Source organism: Cavia porcellus, unplaced genomic scaffold, assembly GCF_034190915.1.
Source record: "Cavia porcellus strain 051 isolate PalLab524CR breed Dunkin Hartley unplaced genomic scaffold, mCavPor4.1 scaffold_2, whole genome shotgun sequence".
Lineage (NCBI taxonomy): Eukaryota > Metazoa > Chordata > Mammalia > Rodentia > Caviidae > Cavia > Cavia porcellus.
Genome location: NW_026947485.1, coordinates 126542507 through 126557256, shown reverse-complemented (window position 1 = coordinate 126557256; position 14750 = coordinate 126542507). Strand labels below are relative to the sequence as shown.

Here is a 14750-nt window from a genome sequence, read left to right as displayed (position 1 = left end):
CAGGTGACACCAAGGCAGACCACTGCAGGCAGCAGACCGGGAGAAAGGAGGCATCACACCTAATCCTGCCTGGCACACATGCACGGTCCTCTGCTTGTGGTGCCACACAGCACACACGAACTGGCCTGTGCTCACCTGGTGACAGCCCTGCCCTACACCCACCCCGCCCCAGCTGAGTCCCAGCATTCAGCAGCTGTTTTACTGACTGCTGTGTCGGTGGCACCAAGAACAGTACCTGGCATATGGTAAGCATTTGGGAAGTATCTAATGAATAAGTGAATTTGATTTAATTGATTTACCTTTCCTGTGAGTGGACTGAGCAAAAAGGCCATGTAGGTTGCACATTAGTTCTCTGCCCCAGAACAAAGCAGAACTATTAAAGTCCCCAGCACCTCTAGGGTGAGAAACTCCTCTGAGCAACACTGTGGCTACAGGAATCATCACATAGGAAAAGTGTTTAGATTGCGACAGGCCCGGGGTCGCCACCACACTGAAAAGTCACTGCGAGACTGGCCAGCACCTGCATGCTTCCAGAACCTGCAGACATTTCCACAGGCAGCTCCAGCCCTGTTCTAGCTCCCGGTGGCTTGGGTTTGCAAAACAATCTTATAAGTGAAATCCTAAGGAAATAGCTTTTTAAAAACACAGGTGCCCATCGCCCAGAAGCCTGAGGTTTCCAGGAGGGAGAATATCTGAAGGTAGAGATTTAATTAATTTAAGGAAAGCCAAGAAGGTCCCAGTAAGGGAGAACCAGCACCCAGCAGCCCCCGGCCTGCTCGCCAGTTCTGAAGTGTAAGCAAACGCAGAGCCTTGTGTCAGGGATATGTCCTTGAGGGGCCACCTCTGCCTAAAGCCTCTGCCAATGTGCATTTTGGCCAAGCCAGAGGGCCTGTCCTTGTCATTACCTAGTGCCAGACTATGATGGCAAATACCCTGGCACCAACCGTTCCCTTGTCATCCTGGGTGGAGATTTGCTCTCTGCATGTGGATTATGTGCTTCTCACAAGCCGAATTTTCTTTTGATTGTCCAGAGCAATAGCACCTGGCCCAGCCTAATGGCATGAATTCCTCCCTTGCCACATCTACAGTGCTAAATGAGAGTCAAATTTCTAGTAAGATCATCCCAGGGCCTGCAGGTGGCGTCAGGGACAGTCCATGTGATGCCCGGCAGGGCACGGTAAGGAGCCTGTCATCTACATGACTGAACAGGGAGGAGGTGCAGACTGCCAAACTAATAATATGCAGATGACATTAAGCCAACATGAATCAAAATCAATAACTTGTACAGTTGAATTCAGATTTATAGCACTCTAAATTGCAGGAATAGGAATAAATGATATTAATTCTCATTGGTGTAAATTTGTAGGCAACATGAATGGGAAATATTGGATATGAAAGAGAGTGGATGATTATAAAATTATGACAGAAGTATAACTAAATGGATAAAATATAAAATCTAGAAAGAATCAAATTCTACAAGTATGTTTTGAGGTCAATGTCACAGCCTGGTGAGTAGTTAATTACAAAGTATTGTGCATTTTCAGATTGCTGAGACCAGGGTAAGTTTCAAATGTTCTCACCATGAAACAGCATTAAGAGTTTGAGATGGAGAATATATTAACCAGCTAGAGTGAACATCTCAGATCATATTTACAAACTATAACATTATTCTGTATCTCATAAGTACACACAAATTGTCAATTTATGATGAAGGATTTTAAAAATCATGAAATGGCCTTGTCACTACCCTAATTAATGTAACACATTTGACAAAGTGATCTATTACACTGCAAGAAATATAGTATGAGTTCAGAGGTAGATAGAAAATAATCTCTAAAAGATTGCACAGAATACATACAAACCTATTGAAAATAATTAAAATTGAAGCTATTAATATCTAATAGTGCAATGGCTGTCTCCACACTGGGTGAAAAGTAGATCAAAAATAAATAAATACCAGTTTTCAACAACTTCACAAATATAAAATATTTCTCAGTGGGATCTTTGACTCAGGAAGGATTATTGAAACTGAAAAATTTAGCATGAGATTTTTAAAGTAGAATAGGTGACCATGTTTCAGTGTTTAAGTACTTTCTAGTGGAAAACATGGATTTAAACAGCTTTCCTGTTTTGTGAAAAATACAGATTTAGAGATTGCATAACTGGTTCTGATCTAGTGGACATGAAATTGTAGCCTGGCACCTGGAAACGGCTGTGTTTTCCATTCTTTGGGGAAAAAGTGTTTTAATGAGACTATGAGTGGCTTCAGTAATTCACCCCTTCACGCTGAAGGCAGCTTGACCTTACTGTGAATTCTGCACTGTGAAAGTACATATTTTGCCTCCCTCATTCAAAGCTACCTTCAATGATAACCACGGCAAAGGCTGCGAACCCGGCTTCGTCCTTTCCCTTTATAATCTGTGCTCCTCCTCGAGCATCTGTGAGAAACACGTAGAAGAACTCCTGCTCCTCAGGCTCCTCATCGTCCACAATCGGAATCGCCACTCTCTGCTCTCTTTCTCCTTCTAGAAATGTCAGGGTCAGCACCTGCTCCTCAAAGTCCTCCTCCTCTGCTGCCCAGCTCCGGTTGGCCAGCAGCCCATGAGCATCCTGAAAGGGAAATGCACTCGGCTCCTTCTGTGCAGATCTTTCTCCAAAGGTTCTAACCTTGACACTGACATTGCCGGCAAATCCACCTGTCCTTCGGACGAGAATTTCTGCAGTGCTGAATGTGCCATTCCTCGTCTCCTCTTCCACATACACGATGGCGGGCCCAAGACTAAAGGTCCCATGGATGGACCCGTTGGCTGTGTCAGGCTTGTCCAGCAGGGTGGATGTCCCATAGAGGGTGACAGGTTTCCCAGGGGTGGCAGACGTACCAGTTGCCTCGGTAACAATGACGACCATCTCAGTTGCCTGTGGAGTGGCAGCTGTCCTGCCTGTGTCGGGATGTGTGGTGGCGTCGGTGTTTATGGGAATAAGCGTGGTGTTCACTGCCACAGCCACATCTGTCGTGGGGACAGAAGCATACGTGCTTGCTGGGTGGTCATCATCCAATATTGTGACCACTGCAACACTAAAATCTAGGTTCAGGCGAGGTCTCCAATTGGCATCCTGCTTTTCCAGTCCTCTGGTTGCAATGGAAGTGAGATTAATATAAAAAGTTTCTTCTGTCTCAGGAACCTGATCATTAATAATGGTTATCTCAAAATCAGTCTCTGTTTGGAACTTGTAAAAAAACATTTCCCCGCTCTGAATCAGCTCAAAGTCTTCCCCAGGCTTTGCACTGCCGGTGGCTGTCTGGTAGGAGATGGTGATGAGGTCCCCCTGGAACCCATACAGCCTCTGCACTTGTAACTGGACCAGCTGTGCGGCCTCTGAAACCCTGATGGCTCTGGAACTAGGGGAGAACTGGAAGATGCCCGTCGGTTCGATCTCAGCAGTGGTGAAACCTGACCTGAAAAACATTCAACCACGAGAACTGATTATAAAGAAAAAAAGATGTTGATCATAAGGAAGCTCCTTAGACAGGATGTAACCCTTGAGACTCCATCAAACTACTTATTGATAAGATGGAAGGAAAATCTGAGCAGAAGCTGCAGTGACGACAGCTGAGTGGAGGGCTGAGGTCCCCCTTCTCCCCCTATGACCTAGGAGCTGCTGAGGGATCGGGAATGTCAGGCTGTCAGTGATTCCTGCAGGAAGGTGCTTCCAGCTTTCTTATCCGACACCTAGAAATATCCACTGGTGCCAGGGGCAAAGCTTTTGCTTCTTCCAGTGTCAGTAATGAGCCGTGTGCTCACAAAGTTACATGGGGGCATGAAGCTTCAGGAATAAACCAGAAGAAGCAATAGATCCTACGGATTCTTCTTGTGAATCAGTAATGCCATCAGAAGTTGCAGGTGTTGGCCCATGGGCCTAATTCTGACCACAGAGACTTTGTTAATAGTTATTTTTTAATACGTAAAGAAGGCGTGTACAAATGCAGGAGGACATGGCAGGTCCCATCACTATTGTCAAGTGGCTGTCCCTCGGCATGCAAGCGATGGTTCAATGCTCAGACAGTGGCCAAGCAGTCAGGTTTCCAGTTAGGGCCCTGACACTTAGATATGTGACTTGAGGTCCACTGCATGATCTAGAAACCACCTCCTCAGCAAGCAAGGGGGTGTGTAAATATCTACCTCAGACAGTTGCGGTTGGGAAGTGTATGGGTGTGTATGGGTCTGTGTGAGTATACGTAAACAGCTTCAAACAATGCCCTCTTTGCAATAAGCATTATAAAATGTCATCAGTGGTATTTCAAGTTTTGGCCTTGAATATGGTATCTGGATAATTCTTTTTTAAATGGCACATATATGATGTCTAATCCAGTGAACTGATCCACGCCCCCCCCCCTATTTTTGTACCAGGGCTTGAGCTCATGACCTCACACTTGCCAGGCAGGCTTCTGTGCCACTGAGCTAAATCCCCAGCCCATAACATCTCATCTAAAGCCACGTTTGATTCCACCAGGGGACAACCTGCACTCATAAATATGCACACAGAGGTACTTGAACACAGTAGCTTTGCCCTCATATTTTCCCATTTTTAAAAATAAGTAAAATGAAGACCAAGGAACTTTGCCAAGGTCACATGACAAGAGGCACACACAGTGCTGAACCTTCCATGTGGCTCAGTCTGTTCTCTGCTGCTCAGGTGAAGCTCATCTCAGGTAGGAAGAAAACCAACAGCTTCTGGGTGGGACACTCTGACCTGCAAGTAGGCTGGGTTCTCACGGATAAATAGCAAAAATTAAATTAAATTAAACTAAATTAAATTCAAAAGAGTCACCAGTTTAAACAAGCTGGTGATGTACTAGTCTTACTCCTCACTGCTCAGGGGAATTAAGTGTGCTCAGCTTCTTTGCAGAACAGGTAGGTTCACCAGCAGGTGCATGTGGGACCGTGTGACCCCAGGGGTCACACTGAGCTCTGCACAGGGCCAGCAGAGGGAATCAGCCTGCCTCCCCGCACGCAGTCATGGAGCTCTGCACCCAGCCCAGCCTTACCGCAGCCGAGCACCGCCCGCAGCGCTGCTCCGCACCCCTGCCAGGTGGAGGACGAAGGCCTCGGTCCGGCCCGGCCTGGGCACCACGCACAGCACCACCTGCTTCCTCCCTTCACCGTGGGCAAAAGCCAGGCTCCCTGGGAGGAACATGAGAAGAAAGGAGGAGGTCAGCTCTTGGTTCTTCAGTACAAAGCTGACTCTGAGTCTTGATAATTTGCTTCTTCACAATTTGATCACACCCAACAAATTAGAGAAAACATCTCCAGAAATCCCCGAGCCCACATAAGCCTTACTCTTATTCCCTGTCTACTCTTCCCACTCATTTCTATTCCTTTCCAGGCTCAGCTACCAAATCCAGTAGTAAGAGAACAATTCAGGCCTGCTGGGTTTGTTTCTGCCGTGAGACTTCGGTTGAACTCTGCTTCTGATGTATCCCTAGAGGCACTGAAGTGGTTTGGTGTGGAATACCAGGACCCATGTATTTTACTTTTGCTAACTTCAGGAAAAAGGGCACAAATCACAGTGGAAGGTAACTGGTTATCACCAAACATGACCATTAAATCTAGTCCGTGAGATTACAGCATTTCTTATGTTTCCTGTTGTGTTTAAAATCTATTCAAAATCTTAAAAGCTAATCAAACCTATGTGGAGATAGAGATCTACTGTTTGAGAACCCTTGCTATTTTAGGTTAATCAAATTATTTAAATTCATTAAACATCTCTAGACTGATTTCATGTGTAAGCACAGTATCACTTGTACACACACAGAGGACAATGTTTCTACACACAAAGCGGGAGTGGTTACCAACACAAAGAGAGCTTTTTGGAAGCTCTAAGTTATACAAGGCAGCATACTCACCCAGAGCAACAGAAAAGGCAGGGTGTGACAAGTAGGTGTTGCAGCAGAAAAACGGGCCAGAAAACAGGTAAGAAAAATGACAAGACATCTTCAATTTAGAGCATTTGGCCAAAGATTACTTCCAGGGGCTCCCAGCCCCAAGTATTCACAGGATTTCTGACTGCTGGGACAGGTGCCCTCTAAGTGAAGGCCAGGGGCACGGGGCTCTTAGCCACTAAGAGTCCTCGACAGCCGCCACCCTGGGATGAGCTGCGAGTTCGGATGATACAGGGAGGTCAAGCCAGAAATCTCGGCATCTCCCCAGCTCCCAGGAGACTCGTGGTGTCACTGACAAATAAAACACATGAAGAAACAGGTACCCTGCTGCCAGAAGAAGTCAGCTGGACGGGGAAATGGCCTCAGCTAGGGCTTTTTTACTATTACATTGGCCAACCCAGGTTTTTAGAACTGCTTTTTAACAAGCTCCTTAGGTACTGACCAAGTGCTTAGAGATCACTTATTTGAAGTAAAAATGGGGGTGGGGAGGGTGTTTGCCTGCAAGAAAGCCTCCTGTCCCTCTTTGTCAAGCAGCACATGGCCCTGATCACTTCCACATGGAGGCGCCATATTGGAAATCAGCAGGTCAGTGTCCAGAGGGAGGGGGTTATGGTTGATACATTGTGTCAACTTGAGAAATTTAGAAGTTTAATTCATACTCTCAGCAGGGAGCCAGGGTTCTTACTTTGTAAATATCCTCATCCTGTGCAAATAAGAGGCAAGGAGATTTTGTAAGGGGCCCTGAAGAGTGGAGGGATTGTGAACATCCTAAGGGAGGAAAAGAGGCATGTTTCTGCCCTTTTTGCTGTCTGACACCTTGATATGTTGCCCCACTGCCATGCCCCGCTGCCTTGGAACCAACTGATTATGAATTGAAACCTCCAAAAACTGTAAGATAAATAAACCTTGCCTTTCTTCATTTTGGGTGTCAGGTATTTTATCCCAGCAGTGAGAGAAAAGTAAAAGTAACTAAGACAGAGCAAGACCAAGACAGCAGCACAGGAAGGAAGACCAAGATGGTGGCACAGGAAAGAGACCAAGATCGTGATGTGGGAAGGGAGACCAAGATGGCGGCACCCTATGTCCGCAGGCCAGCTCAGGAAGTCCCTACTCACCCAGCACAGGGGTCATGTTGCCAATGACCACAGACTCAGGGATTTCCCACCCAGGACCGTAGCCAGTGGTCCAGGTCACCGCAAGTGCACCATACGTGCCGCTCCTGGAGATGGTCACCTGGCTCGTGCCACCAGTGATGTCCGTGAGCCGGACAGCCGTGGATTCAAATCCAACCTGAGAAAATACATGCTTAGAGGATTTTTACTCCTCTCTAATGTTGCCTGGTTTCTGAAAAGTAGGTTAATGTCAACTTTCCCTTGATTATATGATATACTCTTAACTGATCTTTCAATTAAAGAGAAATGACATCTCCTACTTGGAAAGTTACTCAATTTTATAATTCTGATTACACACTATAGATTATTCTATCTTTATTAAAATAATTCTTTGAATGAACAATATCCAAAAAAAGAAAATGCAGTCACAGTCAAATGAAAGCAAAAGGTTTAAAATTGCATTTTAATATAAATTGTTCATAGGTCTTTCTAAGAACTTGATTTTTCCAGAACTGAAATTTAGCTTGTTTCTAAGATATGGTAACATTTTCCTTCATTTATAAACAAGCACCAAGAACCAGACCCTCTATTAAGATTTTTCAGCCCTTTGATTCAATTTGATAGTTTTTGTGTGCGTGTGAGGATCAAGAGCTTAAAAAAACTTTAAGAATATGTGTATTTCATCAACACCTAATGCGATCTTGTTTTAAAGGCCATCTTGAAGGGATGTATGGTTTATAGGTAAAGTAAGTTCTAGTCATTGGGTTAAATAAAACCACAATCCTGGCTTCATAGTGGAACTTGCTTGGACAGCTATTTACCTCTTTTGGCCTGAACAGTTATACATTTGGGGCAGCAGTTGATCAACACTTATCTCCTAAGACTCTTTCTCACATAAGCAGGGAGCCACAGAGGGGAAAACAATGACAATTTAACTTTAATTGACACTGGAGTCTCCACCCTGGCGCAGCTGCTGCTAGCAACTGCCCAAAGCCATGGGTAAGGCCACACTCGTCACACATGTTAGCGCTGTATGTAGAAGCCTGCTCTGCTCAGCTGTTCTACATGTGGGGAAGACGCTCAGGGAGTAGCTGTAGGGCATCCTCAAATAGCCACAGCCACCTCTGCCTGTACTCCCACTCAGTCGCCCAGGGGTCTTAGGCCAGGCCTGTCCCAGCCACTTGAGCTCCCCTCAGAAGGAACAGGATGGAGTTATTTTTTGTAATGGCTACAAAAATATACACATACTGCCATAACCACAGTCCACAGCCTGTCTCTGTATCTGAACAGAAACAGCCCTCAGGTTGCTTTCTGTCCTCCTATGAATTTATGAGGGGACTGTGAATCTTTCATGCAGTGAGCTCAGGGGACTTGGATACTCACATACACCCACATCACAGAGTGGCCACAGGCATTTGACTAAGCCAGGAGACTGGCCACAGTAACCAAGAGCCCGAGAGTTAAAGACCAGCATGCACACTGTCAGTAAGTGAGAAAGCCCAGGATGCTCCATAGGATTTTATTCTGATTTTAATTACGGAGCATAAATGCCTCAATATTAAATATCTGGTATCAAAAGAAAACCTGGAAGGTTTAATTTTCTATGACAATTTAAAATTTTCTGTATCAACTGCTCAAATTCTACAAGGAAAAAAAGCTCTCTATAACTCTAAAAAGAAAAACGTATTTTTTGTATCACGCATCTACTCTGTCTACTTTGATATTCTAAGACTCGGTCATTTTAAGGAAACAGTTATCTTCAGAAATCCTCTAAGCACTGCTCCTTCCTGAGAAAGCTGCCCTCTAGTGGTGCATGGGGAGCACCACACCCAGGGTCCATTACCTGAGAATTGGCAGCAATCTCAGGGACAGGAAGGACGGCCGACTTGGCTTCCTGCAGAATCCTTGGCCTGCTGTTGAACTGTCCACTAACAAGTGTCACAGACACCAGCTGCACAGTGAAATTGGAGCCCAGGGACAGAAAGACCTATAAACAAAAGCCAGAGGGTTTTTTGCCTTTTTTTCTTTTTTTTTTTTTTTTTGGAGTAAGAAATCATCAGGCTGAGATAGTGACATCTGTCCCCAGTTGTTAGTACACTGCAGGTCAGTTCTGCTCCTTGGGAGTAGTTTCATCTGGAGGACCCCCTCTGTCTTAAAGCAAGACACTGGAAATGAGAGTCTGGGGTGGGCAGCACTTGGGGCAGGGTATGGAAACAAACCCTGCAAATTTTGCACACATGCTTCAGCAGACCCAAGGACGACAGGAACTGGGTGGTATCCACACGAGAGCCCTGTCAGGGGCCAGAGGCAGAGAGTGCACACTGAAGTGTCAGCTCCTAAATGCCAGCAAAGCCCAAGGTCCTCGTCATTAAGTGACAACAGCTCTCATGACAATGGAAAATGACTTAGGAGTCTTGGTCCCATGGGTATTTCAGATATCTAAATAAATATTGGGGCTGGGGATTTAGCTCAGTGGCTCAAGTGTTTACCTGGTAAGTGCGAGGTCATGAGTTCGATCCCCAGTACAAAAAAAAAAAAAAAAATACCAACACCACCTCTTAAATTTCCACTACTCCAAAGTTTCAAATGAAGCAGACTAGGGAAAATTTTGAACTTCCAGATTGGTGTTATACTAAAGTTTTTTTTTTTTAAAATCCAACAAATTTTCCCATAGAAATGCTGTTCTTGGTAATAGCTAGCACCCAGATTATCCCATTGCAGGGAAAAGTCTTAAAACTTCTACACCTTGGTTGACTGCAACTATTTCTCTGAAGCTATTTCCTCTTCTCCTCTTCCTCTTCCCTCTTTGTATGGTGATGCTGGAGACCAAACCTAGGGCCTCAGCTATGCACCCTAGGCAAGCGGGTCCCCAGCCCTCAGTCTACTCATTTGAGTATAACAAACTTAAACACACAGCGTCTGCTCTAATGTAGAAAACATACACTATACGACTCCAAGTCCTGTGATGCTTCATTCATTCACAATGACACTCACGGAACACGAGTTTGTGTCCAAGCACTAAAGATAAACATCATGGCTGCATGACTTCCATGGTGTGCAGGCCACCCCTCCTGCTGTCAGGGAGCAGGTTGCTGGCTTCCCAGATAGTGAGGTTTTACTTTAAAGAGCAAAGGTCCGGTCTTGTCTTTCAGCACTGGTCACCTACGCCTTCCCACCCACAAAGCTCCCTGCCCGTGGGCCCACCTGGGTCACCGCCCATCCCCGCACTGGGTGCAGGAACTCAACATTAAAGCTGACTGAGAGCCACAGCAGACTCAAGGACAAGCTGATTTAACCACAAAAGGAGCGTACAGTTACACAGGTTTGCATGGAACTGGCTGGTCCTGTTCTCCTGCAGCCCGTGTTCCCTTGACCCAGGACTGCCTGGCCCACACCATTCGACGTACTTCCCATCATTCGTGCAGACACTAGGGTACACAGAAGGACTCCTTTGTCACACAACAGCCTGTGCAGCCTCCCGCCCTTGCTTACCCATGTACTTTATTATAAATAGGTTGCTTGTGGCCCTTCTCCTGCACTAGCAGAAAGCACACACAACAGGAGCTAGGTCTCCTGTTAGTATCTTCAGAGCTTCCAGCGATGGACGGAGCCAGTGCTGAGTAATGACCCCACCAAAACGTGGAAGCCCTTCTGCATTCTAACCCACAGCTCTTTAAACCTGGACGTGTCCCTGCAGAGTCCATCGATTCTCCAGGACTCCAGGTGTGAGCAGGTGTGGTGACCGTGTGCACTCAAAGGTTCTAGTATGGAACCCACAACAGGGGGCCTTTTAGCTCAGAGCCCAACAGAACTTCTCTCTGCACAGAGACCCACTTGGAGGTGAGAAGCCACAGCACAGGTGCTTAGGGACAGTGTAACCTTCAGTAACCTCTGTGGCTGACTTCTCCCCATATTAACTTTTACCCGGGGGCGTGGAGCAGGGGACCTTTGAGAAAGGCTGAGGATTTAGCTCAGTGGCATAAGCACCTGCCTGGCAAGTGCAACGTCATGAGTTCAATCCCCGGGGCAAAAAAAAAAAAAAAAAAAAAAGAGAGAGAGAGAAACTCCTGTCCTCAGTTTACAAGCACATCGCACCTTGCCCCAAGCAGTTATCTTGAAAATCACACTTAGCACACCTAGTAATTTACACACAGTCTCATACAGCACATCCTGAAATGTGACAGGGCAGGAGCCCTGCGATCTGAAGCAGGTGAAGGACAGACATCATAATAAGCGAAAGAGCAAACTCTGATACATGCATAAGCCCATCAACTTCGGTTACTGTCTACTGAAGCCAGAAATCATAAAAACAACTAAAATGACTTTAAAGTTCAGCAATTCATACATAATCTAAATACAGCATTAGGAACACTTAAGTATCTTTATGAGCTATCCTATTAAGCTTTCCAAGTGAAATGAAAGGACTACTATTTTTCAAAATGTTCTAGGACTGAGATGAACTGAGGGCCAGGCATGTAACATGTATTACATATTTAGATTTTCCTACAGACAGGCTGAGAGTAATTTTGCATAATGTATATCACTTGGTGAAATACAATCTTCCCTGTAGGAAGCTTTATTGGTAAATGAAACATGTATAAAATGATACAGATCTGCTCTTTGAAAAGTTAAGCAATCTGCTTGTGTTCACTAGGAGATTACAACCTGTGAGTGCTTGGGAAAATATTTTAGTTTATATAATTTAAACACAAGGTGTGTGTGTGTGTGTGTGTGTGTGTGTGTGTATTTTGATTCTTCTGATTTGGAAATGTAACAATACAGTGATGCTCTGGTTAATTCGATGCTTTTCCTTTTCCAGTTGTGTGTGCTTTATTCCAATCTTGATGATGGTTAGATATAGGGCAGGGTTACATCAGGGTCATGACCTCGAGCCAGTTTTGCAGAGAATTTCAGGAATATGGGACTCACAATGAAACCTGCATCTTACAAGGAAGCCCCTCTTACTAAACACCAACACAAGGAAAGACCTAGATGCCCCAAAGGTGAAAAGCCTGCGCAGTCAGAATCAGCGAACAGGACGGTCGCTCATGCTGAACAGCAGCTTGTTTTCTGCTGATCGTAAGTTTATATTTAAGCTTGTGTAAAACACCAAGAAACTCCTTTATGGTTCTCCTGGTAGTGTTTTCCGGGGCTTCTTTGCACTGCCTTTCGGCAGTGTGGGCCGATTCCAAAGCTTCCGTCATTCCCAGGAATGCGAGGCGAAGCCCTGCATGCATCAAAGCTTCACCCTCACCCTGTGTCACAGCAGCCCTGTCTGCCAGTGCCTGCCTGACCCACGGTTCAGGATCGCATGTGGGAAACAGGTCACACTGTGACTTTTCATTCCACTTAGCCCTTTCCACGAATCTCTGGCACTTCCAGGACTGGGGTAGGGGAAGACTCTTGGAGGCAGAATGATTAAATCTTGCCTCTGCTCAGCTCCTCGATGGTGGACACCACTGACTGCCTCACCCCACCTAGGGAGCACTGCCACGGAGCTGACCTGGGGTTCTCAAAACTGCCACCTTCACCACTGCAGCAGAGACTTCCCACTCTCCCCAGGACTTCCTGATTCTTCTGCCATCCCCAAGAACCCTGCAGATGTTCCTCAAGGTGATTCCATTTGGCCTCTTTCCGGGACACCTTCATAACCAGGAGAGGATCCATCCCAATGCCATAAAGCACCCACTGTGGGTGATATAGTAACCTCTCTCCCATCGTACAGAGTGTGTGAAAGCTACCACCCTTAGGGAACTCAGAGGGAGCCTCCAATCCAGCTATGAGTTCCAACTAGGGAAGGCTGCTGGTGTATCCAGTGGGCCCGTGGGAACCCACAAACTCTCACCACTCTTGATTAACCGCAGCTGGCCTCCTGGATCCAAACAACCAAGGCGAAAAGCCGCCGTCAAAGAAAGAGAAAGAAAGAGAGAGAGAGAGAGAGAGACAGAGAGAGACAAAGAGAGTCTCTATGTAGCCTCTCACCCCAGGGACTGTCCTGTGTATGTGTGTGTGTGTGTGTGTGTGTGTGTGTGGCCTCTCACCCCAGGGACTGTCCTCTCTGGCAATGAACCCTTCGTAACACTAAGTAAGTTCCTGCTGGAATCTGGACACACCTGTGCTATCATCCACTTAGGACTACACGGACTGGCTTGAGAACTGCAGCTGTGCTATCCCACGCCTGCTATTTCTCTCCTAAGGTTTCACTGAAATACCTGAGTCAGACTAAGAACTGATCACAAGATAAGCAAAGGCTCCCCTGAAGGAGTTCCGCCCACGCGATTGGGACCCTGCAGTAACCCCACATACCTGACTTGCAATCGGCACTGTGTCCACTTTATGCCATGCACCGTCTTCGAACACCAGCTGCCGCTCTGCATTTTCAGCAGCCACTGGCTGTTCTTCATGCTTGGACAATATTTGCAATTTAACAGCCACATTGCCAAAAGTTCCTGCAAGCCGGGTTATATTAATTTGGATGGATCGTGTGAGGTTCTGCCCGATAAGTATCGACTGGCGCTCTGAATAGAGGGCAAATACCCCATGAGGGTCATCGTTGGCAGACACCGAGAACCACGCCACACTGCTGTCCAGATCCAGCTCTGCCCCTCCTTCCACGGAAACCAGCCGGACCATGTATGCTTCCTCCAGCTCGGGTGTGTCGTCAGGCAGCAGGTGGACATCAAAACTGGCACTGGTCTCACCATTGGCGATAGTGAAGACTCCATTTGTGGAAAGGAAGTCTCCAGTGATATCGAACTCACTGCTCAATTCCCAGTAAACCTACAAAGGAAGAAAATCCCGCAGAATGACACAACTTGGCACACTGAACACAGACCTTGAAATATTTTACTCTAATGTGCTGAGTTTTTAATTCTTCATCATTAAACTCAAAGCCAAGCCCTTGAAGACTAAGTTAGTAACCCATTCAGGGTGCTGTATGCAATGCTCAGGATAAGACTGCAGCATCCCGGTGGAGATGTGGCTTCCTGGGACAGCACCTGCCCAGCGCATGTGGGGTCCTGGGTTCAGTCCTCAGCGCCACGTACCCAAAAGGATTATAGAAGCTCATTATTTCATCTGATTCCAAAACAGTAACATGATTTAAAGAGATAAATACAAGCAGGTTAATTTTAAGACACCAGGTCCAAAAACACACCCATTGGTGGACCATAACCAATATTATCAGCTAAAAAGTAAGCAGATAATTTGGCAAGTGACATCAGAACTGCTCTCCTAAGGAGGAGTGTCTATTAAATATCAAGAATTAGTCGTTATTCTCCAAGTATTGTTGGCCTCCAAGCAATACAGCTTCAATGGAAGAACCACCTGTTAATCTCTAAAACAAGTACCTAAAGGAGTTTCACCAAATATGTGTTTCTACAGAACAGATGGGCTTGGTCTGTTAACCAAATACCATGAGAACTCCCCCATCCATATAAACATTCCCCATCTATATCAAGAGTCACATAAATGCAACCCCTTAAAAACAGTTCCTAAAAGGAAAAATTCTGCTGGGAAATAAAGCCATGAAGAATGAACAATTAAAAAAAATCATTGAGAGACTCAAATCACAAGGGTTTCATGTTATAGCAGACAATAAAATCACTTCATAACTCAGCATAAGGACGGCCTTTTCAAATAACCGTTACCAAATTTAAGTTATCGATATGGTTAACTAGGGTTCCATGAAGAGTGGA

At 45.8% G+C, this 14750-nt stretch overlaps 1 protein-coding gene across 4 annotated transcripts in view; it reads right to left on the bottom strand.

Moving 5' to 3' along the window:
* Nucleotides 1–14750, bottom strand: part of Adgrv1 (adhesion G protein-coupled receptor V1) — a 526418-nt gene that overhangs the window by 271074 nt on the left and 240594 nt on the right. For all 4 annotated transcript variants that reach the window (XM_063245326.1, XM_063245328.1, XM_063245329.1 and 1 more), the window contains 5 exons: nucleotides 13360–13833; nucleotides 8897–9040; nucleotides 7057–7231; nucleotides 5048–5183; nucleotides 2361–3457 (listed from right to left, as the gene is read on the bottom strand). In XM_063245326.1, the coding sequence (XP_063101396.1) occupies nucleotides 2361–3457; nucleotides 5048–5183; nucleotides 7057–7231; nucleotides 8897–9040; nucleotides 13360–13833 (2026 nt within the window). The remainder of the gene's footprint in view (nucleotides 1–2360; nucleotides 3458–5047; nucleotides 5184–7056; nucleotides 7232–8896; nucleotides 9041–13359; nucleotides 13834–14750) is intronic.